We start from the raw sequence: 11673 nt of genomic DNA, 5'->3' as shown, positions 1-11673 counted from the left end.
AACAACAACAACAACAATATATTCAAAATGGATGTGCCTTCAGCTGATGCAGAGCTATTGAGCGGACTTTGATGGATTAAATACAAATAGCGAGTTAAAATCTGAACCGCTGAATTGAATACGAAAGGAAAATACATGCGATAGCTTAATTGTGATATTATTCACTTTGCAGAAAAATTCGTAATAAAAATAGTTTTCATGTGAAATCGCTGGAATATGCAACTGAACATAACCATCCAAGGAGAGGCGATCGTGGACGAAAAAAAGTTGATATGTCGACAAAGAATAGTATGTATAAGCGACCTTTGTAAACGTTGTGGTAACTAGATAGCTAGTGATGTACTGAAATGGTATATTTGCCGCTTGGAATGCGCCGAAGGCGTTGATACATTGCTCATAGCTTTGCTTTACCATGCTTATTCTTATGACCGATCATGTACGTGTGTAAATTTAAAAATCATTGTCACCAAATTTGAACAGCAGTGTTACCGTCAAAATGTGTGGGCCTATATGTTCTTTATAATTATTTTGGAAAAGGAACAGCCAACCTCGCAGTAATGTTGATTGATCTCATTCATCTCAAGCAGACGAAATCGTGAGCAAACGCTTAATTTTCTATTTCGTGAATCAAATAATGTATATTAATTTTGTTATTTTTGAAGGTTAAACTGTCAAGTTTTTATGTTTATAAAGTTGTATTTTGTTTGCTGACAATAAAACAGACACAACTTAACATTTTGTTGACAGTGTTTATTTTGGAATTTCCCGTTCTATAAATAGTGTTAGATCAGAATAGTTTATAGTCTGTCCCAATATATTGCTTCCATCGCTGTTTGATGATTTTTAATAAAAATACACATACCTGTGAAAGAAATACAGTTGAAATCCATGAAAGGAAATATAGCCAAAATATCTTCGTTGAACAATTATCATTTTTCACTCATAAAAGTTCACAGGAACGAATACAAATTAATTTCTTACGGATATTTATAATGGGAGATGTTTACATCTTTTCTCCATTTGGAAGTACTCGGGATACCTCGCACAATTTTTCAATGTTATCATCCGGGCTTAATAATGGCTGATGCAATGCTAAATCTCCGTAGACTTTCTTTTTTGGGATGTGTATTGAAACCTGAAGCGGTAGAACGCAATTCCAATTTTTTTAAATTTCTTCTTTCATTGTTCATCAATTTAATTCATATGAATCCCGCTGTAATAAAATTGAATACTTTATTCAGTATACAAAAGATCAGTTCCTTTACGTTAATGTTTTTATTTTCCGTCTGATAATTTGATAAGATATACATACAACAAGCCGTGTTTCTTAATTGAAGCACTACTGAAACTTATCTGGTTTCCTTTTTTAATTTTTTTTTAATTCAAATTACCTTCTATTGAAACACTGGAACTTATTTAATCGAGTTTAGGGGCAATAAACATCGATAAGTACCAGTCAATCAGTGATCGAACTAACTTTTTAAAAACAAAATGGCTGCCAATATGGCGGCGCCCAGGGCTGGAAGAATTTTCTTTTGGCCTTAGTACCTCTGATTCAACTTTCATTTTTCACTGATTTTCTTAAATTATATATACCTGTTACCATTAATCCTCGATTCGCGAGGCGGGCTTCGCCCGCCTCTCGCTGCGCTCGGTATTAGTGGATGAACGTAGTTTAAGCACAAAGGTATTTATGATTATTGAAATATCAAGCAAAAAGTGGTGGAAGCAAAAACTCGGGACAGAGTATAGTAAGTAGATCCGGTGTAATGAAGTATAATGACCCCCGTAGAATATGACCGGGGGTCATTTTTCGACGTAGAATAATGACCCCCTAGCTGAAGAATAATTGGATTTTTCTGAAGAAAAATGAACCCCGTAGAAAAATGACCCCCTCTGTAAACAAGAGTAGAATTTTTTTATCCCGTATCCAAGATACGACCTTGAAATTACTTACTCTGTTCAACTGATTTTGAAGTTATAAACACCAAACTTGTAAATAAATCGCTGCATATAGTTTTTCATGTCCGTAGCAAGCACACACACAACACTCTTACTTTGCTACAAATTGATTGTTAACAGTTACGTCACTTCTTTAGTCGACATAATTATGGCGGGAAATGACGCAAATAAAGAAAACCAAATTCATACACAATAAGGATATTACGTGATAATTAACGAACAATAATCATGAAATAATAATTGTTGTAATAATATAAGCAATATTTATTGGTGAATGAATTGTCAATCGAAGAATGATACATGTATATATTTTTATGGAAAAAGACTAGGGAGGCAGGTAACGTAGGAATATGAATTATACTTCTTATTTACATTTCTGGGTGAAAGTGATTTTTTTAAAATCATTTTACGTTAGTTTTGTTTCCTTCTACGTAATAAATCAACATCGATATTCGAAACATTTGTTGTAATGTTATATTTGTGATCATGAATAGACTTTATTCTTTTAGAGCAAATGTGTGAAGAGTACCTGACTATAGTACATCTTAAATAGATAATAAACACTGTTCGATTATAATAAGAAGTGATTGTTTCTAAAAGTATTGATAAGGAGTTTGTGCCCATGTTATGGGTTTATATCCCCCTTGATTTTGATCACACGATCTTTATTGTATCCAAAGTCATCAATGTTCATGCAAACTATTGATGCATTAATCATTTTGATATTAACTAAAGTATGCCGATGATAAAGTAAAATATATTTTCTGTTCGAGTACTCTCAGTACTTTGGCCGTTAACTTCTACTGGCGTAATGGCTGCTGTCAGTGCCTGCTAACTTCAGCTTGGTTATAATGCCTAACAGTGGAGTAAACTTTTCATAATTTTTATTTCATCATGAATTCCGCGTGATGCACTTGCATACTCAGCAGTTTGTAGTAGGGAACATCGTCAATGCAAGTATAATTCATGAACAATGTCGACGCCAATAAACAGAATTTTGTTTGACAGTGTCTTGTATCTCGAAATAATTTCAATGTGTTGTCACTCGTAATAATGAGATTCATATGATGTTCCGATGGGGCCACTTCGACCTTCGCACTTTCGCCTATAGGGCGAAGATGCGAGAGTGCGAAGTTGCGATGGCGAAGGTGCGACGGCGAAGAAGCGAAAGTGCGAAGATGTGAAGGCGAGAGTGCGAATATTTTGATAATTTTGAAATCTACAATTGAATGGTGATACGTACGTGCTGCTAGGATCTTTTGCGTCGTTGTTGTAAATGAAAACAACGCAGTTGAACGCAACGAAATTGAACACGTTAAGAGGGTTTACGATAAATAATGACAATAATTATTTTATGCGATTTACAATAGGATTCTAGCAGTAATACTAATATACAAGTAACAATTGCCGATTGAATCATTGTATCATGCATACAAATGAACTTTGGGGTAGTTTTACACTTTTTGGTTTTTTGTTAAGGTAAAATAGTGATCTATTTTTAACTGTCCCGTGATACCGTGGTTTGACAGCTTCCCAGGGGGAAAAATTTCACTAGAAGAAGACCCTTAAAATCAGCGACCAGGGAAGAGGCCCTCTGGATGCTTCCGAGCCCGGTGTTCCTTACCCCGTTATAATGAATAGTGCATTTTTAGGGCCCTATTCCTTAAAACTAGAAATGAACACATCACCATATTTTCACGGTGGTAGCTGGTTTACCACTAGTAGATGGCCCTAAAAATTTCAGGCACAAAATATGAAAAATACATTTTAAATTGCGAGCTGCGTTCTAAAATGCAGTTTATTTTTGAATTATGAAGAGCGAACAGCAAACTGCGTTATAAAAACTGATTGCCTTCAATGATCGACTCGATTCCGAAGAAGAAATATTATTCCTTAGTAAACTTGTTATTAATATTCAGCATTGTGTTCATAAATTAAAACTTTTTTATAAAATGACCATTATAACGACAATCATTAAACTCGGAGTCGTCTTAACCTACCCGCGTTGTAACCACAACATAGACTTTTGCAGAAATACAGTTCTTTCGGTTTCCTTTGTATCCTTTTTACAATAGCGTCTACACAGCCGAGAACAAATCTATCTTGCAAACAAGTCTATATTTCGTTCGAATATGTTTTTAAAAAGTCGCATCTAACAACACGAATTCTGAATTCTATAACATTGTAAAGGATATCCAAAATTTCGCAAACAAAAACATTTTATTATATAAAAAGATGAAAAGACGTTTAATCGCCTTCAAAGTAATATCTTGAATAAATGATAGTTTCTTCATTGCCCTCAGGACTTTGCAAATTTTATCTCTAAATGAGTTGTTTCTGAAATTAACGTATTATTTTAGTAAAGAATGTAGGATCCTCACAGTTCAGTGACTGTAATAAGTGCACATATTTTTGCATCGTTTAGCTATATTTTAGCATATTTTAAACGTTTAAATAGCATCTCTATTTGATAAAATCTCTGACAAAAATAGAGTTAGACTTCTTAAGTTTTAATTAGTGAGGAATATATCTCAGTTATGGAACTATTAGAACAAGTCAGAGAAGGTTTCAGTGTACCCTATTATGGTGTATTGAGACAACTGGAAAACTTTTGCAAAAATCGTTGAATACCTAGCTTTATTATTTCATCTGCATTGAGTTTTATTTTTGACTGGTTTCACCTTTTGATATTTATGTAAATACGTTTCCTTAAATGAAGCTTCAAAAATTAAAACTGTTTATTTCTGTGTGATTGCCTATCCGGTCAAGTTTTGATTGTCACAATGATCAATGTGCAAGCTTATCTCTGGTTTAAAAGACGTAATATTATAAACATAAAATTACGGTTATGTTTACAACTGAACGATTTCCCTTCTTTAAACGTATCTCTAAGTGAGAAACAGCAATGTTCACCAGGATGTATTTACATCTACGAAGTATGATTTCTTCTATTTCTTACGGAAACTTATAGTTAATTCATAGCTGTATAGAAACAACCAGACTGAAATCAATATGCCCCGTTTATCGACTTGTCGAAATCTACAGCGGCTGAAACTAACAGGACTGAAACTGACACGCCCTGTTTATCGATTGGTCGAAGCCTACAGCGACCTTAGAAAAATTCCGGACTGCACGAAATAATTATGATGATGTCAGACTCAAAGCCTCACAGAAACGATTTGGCCGTTTCTTCTAGCTAACGTACTTATGTACGTTAACAGTAATTTAGTGAATTTTACTAAATTTTAATTTCAGTTTTAAATAGTTAAAAGAAAGATGTTAATATAAACAATAAAATGCTTTCTTTGATTATTCATGCAATTTATAAAGGTAGCGACATTGCAGAAAAAATGCATAGCCGGTACATGTATCTATCTTAATCAATTGATTGTATTCTATACACTTTAATCAACATGCATAATAAATGTCAATTTTGTAATAAAATCCTCAGGAGATACATTCACCAGATTAATTTGACTTTTTTGATCGAATTGAAAGCGGACACAAGATAAATTTCGTTGCTTCTTTCTTTTCTAATTAGCATTCTGCCAGGATAAGGAATTTGTTCGAATATTTTCAAAGCATATCCTGCACTGCTTAGCAGGTGTATGTTATGGCTAGAAAAACCAGCGATATAGATATTTTCAACATAATCCTTTGTCAACCTAAAAGGAAATTTCAACTCGGAATGTTCATATTTCCATAACTCTTGTCCATTGCCATCGACTGCTCTGACAGTTCGCTCCGGATTTAATGATTTTTGACCTATGTAAATATGGTTGCCAGAAATGAGAGAAATAACGTCAAAAATACAGCCTTCTGTGGGAATATTTTTCCTTTCGTTTCCATTTGTATCCATGTGTACAATAGCATTGACGCAACCTACAACCAAACTTTCTTGAAAAACAGACACTGCAAAAGCCTGTCTAGTAATGTTAATCTTGGTACACTTACAAGTGGTATTGTTTTGAGGTATTTCAAGATAGTACAAGTTTCCCTTGTCGGTTACCGCATATATTTTTTTCCTAATCAGAACAGCACGAAGAATAGTAAATCTGAAATCTACGCTTTTATGACAGACTCCAGATAAGTCACAAACTACGCCGGTTTTATCGTCAACAAAAACCAAAATATCTGTGTTATTTTCATAGAAAAGAATATCATTGATAGCTGCATCATCTTTTAAGATCTCCAGTACATTCTTTTCTACTTGTACAACTCCCTTTGGAACGGATTGAAATTCAAGATTAATCAGGGATATTGGATTTTCCTTCACAGTTAAAGATGCAGATTGCTTACTACTTCTTATTGTCTTTAAAAAATTGGGGAAAGTTGCAGATATCTCTGCGTCCTTTATGTATAACTTTGCACTTTTCAAGCGTTTCAATTGCTTTTTTATTTTATGAAATTCTCCTACATAGCCAGGGCTACACGTCCTTTTTGTCGCACTAGTCAGAAATTCCTTACAGTGATTAGAAAGATCGAGGAGATCAGAGAGGGTTTCCATATTTTCATCTATGGCTTTCTGAGTTAATTTCATATTTTTTGCAAGATTTTCGTGAAGCTTGTGCTCAAGTCTATCCAATGTCTCGTTGATTTCTTGTCTTAGTTTGTTTGTCTCATCTCTTATTTCATCTGCTTTATCTTCTATTTTTGTTTGCTTTTCCTTTTGAATTTCCTTTAACTTCTTTAAATGACTTTCGGCGCGACAGATTTCTGAAAGCATTTGTTGACTTTCATTTTCCTTTTCAATTTTGTCAAAAACTGTTTTAATCGTGTCCATTTTGCAGGTTTTGTGATCTGTTATACTGCAAACAGAACAACAAGGTGTGTCATGATCAACACAAAATAAATCTAAGTATCTCAAATCGTGTTCATTGCAATTATGTTCTTCTGTTTTTAAATAAGAAGGCTTGTGTATTTCATCCAAAGGTACCACTTCGTGGTCTTTGGTTATTGTCAGTCTCTTGTGATGATCAGTACATCCCTCACATAAGCATTCCATGCATGATTTACACAAAGTACTGGCTGTTTCCTCTTTGTTGCCATTCAGACATGGCTTACAAAATTTAAGAACGTTTTCGTCGTCAGCACTATGAATTAGAAACTCAATCGTTTCGTTTTTAGTAAAGGTTTGTGCCCACAATGAAGGATTATTAGAAATTGAACCCGGAACATATTTTCGACATACAGGACAATGAAAACCCGTCGGAGAATCCTTTCCATGACACGATGTGATAATATGATCATTCAAACACTTTTGGCAAAACGTATGTGAGCATGAAATACTTCTTGGTGTTTGTAATGTTTCCATGCAAATAGGACATTTCGTAACACAGTCATCCATTTTGTTTTTGAGAGTACGTTATTTATTATTCCTAGTTTCGGTTTGGAAAGCACATGACTTGATTTAGTGTACACCGGTGTAAGCATTTTGTTTTGTATATCAGGTGCACTTAAATTGTGTAGTATACATTGTGTAGGGAAGATAAGAATTAATATGGCGGAAAAGGATTATTCTTTTAAGCAAATTTGATGTTCAGCGACGATTTGGTTTTAATATAAATGCAGCAAAATAAACACATTTTAAAATTAAGGGCTCTCATACAAACTAAAACTAATGTATGCGAATTTTAATCCGTTATATTGCTTAAAATCATTTGTCGAGTTTCCAGTCATAATATTAGCGTGTCCGCCATATTGGTTTTCAGTGCTACACCCAACAACACATGTCCCTGACTCCTCGTAAGAAATGTACACCCGATGTAGAACTAAACTCTATTAACACTGAACTCGATTTACAAGTGTACACGATGTACACCTTTTTGGAAAATCAAGTGCGCCCATGGTGCACTTATATGGAAGGCTAATTTGGTAAACAAAAAAGCGTCTTGTTTCGGAGTCTAACACTGTTCTGTTGTTATATTACAAAATTTGATTTCGTAATTTACGCAGGGTTGTTAATGTCATTATACAAATGTACCTTTAAATCTTCCGACACTGTTAACTGTAACTGTACGTTAACTATATAACGAGCATCTTACTTATAAAACTGTGTTGTAAGCTATGTTGATCGATGCAATTATGAATGCTTACTATTTATCAATGCAGTAGTTTGAATGAATGAACTGTAATTGTCGTCAAATATAAATTATGGGAATTTTATATGTTACATGTTATTAAACATATTAATTAGTGATATGATGATGAATACTTCTTATGCTAACTACGTAGTCGGTTTTTCTTTTAAATTGCTATGGAAGGTGGTATGTGTATTTATTATATACTTGGGGTTTTTTTTTCTTTGAAACCTTTGAACGGTCATTTGAGAGTCCATGTGCCAAAAACATTCCCTCGAGCCTGTTAGCAATAGTTAACTATTTTTATTAAATTTTTTATATATATTGCTTTTAAGAGCTGTATGTGGCCTGTAATGAAAGAATTAAATATCGTCTCATGGAGAAACCGACTAAAATACTAAAAAAAGAACCGCAATAAAAATGATATGATATTAGTGTCAAAATATGCTCCAGGGAACATGTAGCAATGAACTATTTTGGTTAAAGAACCCTCAATATTTGTATAAAAATTATAATTTTAAAATGATTATCATTAGTTAAAGTTATTTCTCCATTTCACAATATTGGTGTAAAATGCGAAACTAACGGCTAAGACTTTGGGTTTGACTTTATTCAGTAAAATTGCAAGTTACAAATGGAAAGTAAATAACACAAAAAGTAGATGGATTGGACTCAGTAAACTTTAAACCGGTACGTTAATTTCTAACATAAACACTGCGACATGAACATAGTGATTTGTCAAATTCATACATGCAAGATCATAACAATGGGCAAAAACTGCCAAAATCTCAGAAAAGTACATTACAGGAAATTTTACACATCATGTCTAATGAAATATGCGTTAGGCTGCTTTATAAGAAGTGAATTCGATGTATTCGTGCTGAATGAGAGCCATGAAAGTTCTAGTGACAGTGTTTCCTAAATACACACTATATCGACTAAGTAACTTATATAAAAACTTTCCAGTGCAACACTGTACCCTAAGGCTGGATGTCATAATATACAATACCAGACTATAAAGATTTACTATACATTGACTTAACTAATTATGATAAGCAAAAAATGTTGTCCTGCTTGAGTTCATAAAGTCAGTAAAGAATGAAAAAATGACAATAACAAACCGTCAACCATCTAAACAAATCCATAAAACGAAATACAAATTCAAGGCAGGGCAACATGGACCTCTAAAAAGATAGAGGTAGGATCAGGTGTCTAGGAGGAGTGAGCGTCCTCTGCTGACCGGTCACACCCGCAGTGTGCTCTTCATCGTAACGATTGATACAAAAACATAAACAAAGGTTTTATTTAAAAAATAAAATCATAGACTGTTTTTGAAAAGAACAAATTCTGCGTTCGGCCTGTATACAAATAGTCGAACAAATACATCAGTTTTATCGAAGTAATCGTACAGCCAGTGATAATATTTTTTGTCCTCGTACCGTAATTAAAACAGTAAAATAAATGCCATACAATTTATGTTCGTGAAGCTAAGAGATCAATGAACTGGTTTTGTGCAAATTATTTATAAAAACATAACAAAAATCTATTATGTCCTCAATTTGTTCTTTTCACAATATGAATTTGAGCAACCTGATTGTATTAAAACGGGACACTACTAAGAAATTGTTACTTTCTCTCCTGTATATTATTCTACTTGGATCTGGAATCTGTTCAAATATTTTCAAAGCATAACCTTCATTGCTGAGCACGTGAATGTTGTTGCTAGAGTAACCGGTGATGTATATACGATCAGCACAGTCAGTTGTTAAACATCTGGGATATTTCAACTCGGGGTGTTCGTACTTCCATAACTCGTGTCCATTGTCATCGATTGCTCTGACAGTTCGAGTATCTTCCATGGGACGACTATTTATTTTTTGACTTATATAGATTAAATTACCAGAAGTCAAAGAGACAATGTCAACAACACATCCTTGTGCAGGAATGCTTTTCTTTTGTTTTCTATTTGTATCCATTTGTAAAATAGCGTCAACGCTACCAATAAGTAAACTATCTTGAAAGGAAGATATTCCAAAACAACGTATAGTTGTGACAAATTTTGTAAAAGATTTTGGTTGATAATTTTGATGCATTTCAATGGAGTAACAATTTTCCTTGTCGCTAACAGCATACATTTTCTTCCCTAGCATAACAGCTCGAAAAATAGTATATTTGAAAGGTATCCATGCACGACGGCATCCAAAAGTATCACCAATTTGGACAGTGTTATTGTCTAAACAAACAAAAAGCTTTGCATCATTTTCAAGGGAAAGAATATCATTAATGTTTCCCTTATCCAATAAAATTTGACGTACCACCCCCACAAATTGTGCAGATCTCTTTGGAATGGATTTGATATCTGGGTAAAACAGGGATGTCTGTTTTTCTTTGAAAGATAAAGATGCAAATTGCTCACTGCTCTCATTAGTTTTCTTAAGGAAAACATTGGAGAAAGTTGCAGATATATCGGCATCCATTAAAATTAATTTTGCACTTTTTAAACGTTTTAATTGCTTCTTTATTTTATGAAATCCACCGACATAGCCAGGGTTACACGATCTTTTGCTCGGATTGGTAAGAAATTCCTTGCAGTGATTTGAAAGGTCGAGAAAATCAGAGAAGGTTTCTTTATTTCCATCTATCGCTTTTCGAGTTGATTTCATATTTTGTGCAAGATCTTCGAGTAGCTTGTGCTCACATCTATCCAATGTTTCATTGATTTCCTGTCTTATCTTGGTTGTCTTTTCTCTTATTTCATCGGCCTTATCTTCTATTTTTCTTTGCTTTTCATTCTGAATCTCTTTAAATCTCTTCAAATGATTTTCGACATGATTGATTTCTGAAAGCATTTGTTGACTTTCATTTTCCTTTTCAATTTTTTCAAAAGCCTTTTTAATCGTGTCCATTTTGCAGGTTTTATGTTCTGTTACACTGCAAATAGAACAACAAGGTGTGTCATGATCAAAGCAAAACAAATCTAAGTACCTGAAATCGTGCTTATTACAATATTCTTCTTCATTTTCACAATAAACAGACTTGTTCATTTCGTCCAAAGGTACCACGTCATGGTCTTTGGTAATTGTAAGCTTTTTGTGGTAGCTAGTACATCCCTCACATAAACATTCCATGCATGATCTACACAGTGTAGTTGCTGGTTCTTCTTTGGTGTCATTCAGACAGGGTTTGCAAAACTTGAGAACGTTTTTGTCATTATTCTGAATCATAAACTCGATGGTTGCATTTTTGGGAAAGGTTTCTGCCCAGTGTGAAGGGTCGTCAGAAATCGAACCCGGAACAAATGTACAACAAACAGGACAACGAAAACCTGCTGGAAAATCCTTTCCCTGACACGATGTCTCTATATGATCCTGCAAACAATTTTGACAAAATGTATGTGAGCACGAAACACACCTTGGGTTTTGCAGTGTGTCCATGCAAATAGGACATATCGTAACACTGTCATCCATTTTGTTCCTTTAACTATACGGCAGTTCCTACTTTCTGTTTAAAAAGCGCATGGCCTCGGTAACTGATAAGGCACGTTTACAGGTATGGAAAGCTAAAAGGTTTAATAATTCAAACTTCCCAAAATATTTTTTTCCTAAAATGCTAACTTAATATAATATATTTG

At 33.9% G+C, this 11673-nt stretch overlaps 1 protein-coding gene and 1 long non-coding RNA gene across 2 annotated transcripts; both read right to left on the bottom strand.

Moving 5' to 3' along the window:
- Positions 1-4688: 4688 nt before the first annotated feature.
- LOC117683429 (probable E3 ubiquitin-protein ligase MID2) lies at positions 4689-7359 on the bottom strand. The gene has a single exon (XM_066073677.1). It carries the CDS (start codon positions 7307-7309, stop codon positions 5423-5425), a length of 1887 nt encoding a protein of 628 aa, XP_065929749.1. The 5' UTR covers positions 7310-7359; the 3' UTR covers positions 4689-5422.
- A 3233-nt stretch (positions 7360-10592) lies between these two features.
- Positions 10593-11568, bottom strand: LOC105331996 (uncharacterized). Its single transcript, XR_010710144.1, has 2 exons — positions 11079-11568; positions 10593-10973 (listed from the first exon to the last, which is right to left on the bottom strand). It is a non-coding gene; the product is annotated as an uncharacterized lncRNA (long non-coding RNA).
- Between the last annotated feature and the right edge of the window lie 105 nt (positions 11569-11673).

Source organism: Magallana gigas, chromosome 10 (assembly GCF_963853765.1).
Source record: "Magallana gigas chromosome 10, xbMagGiga1.1, whole genome shotgun sequence".
NCBI lineage: Eukaryota > Metazoa > Mollusca > Bivalvia > Ostreida > Ostreidae > Magallana > Magallana gigas.
This window is presented reverse-complemented; position numbering and strand designations above follow the sequence as displayed.

Excerpts from the sequence above, each read along its gene's own strand:
- LOC117683429 (XM_066073677.1), bottom strand. The coding sequence starts at position 7,309 with ATGGATGACTGTGTTACGAAATGTCCTATTTGCATGGAAACATTACAA.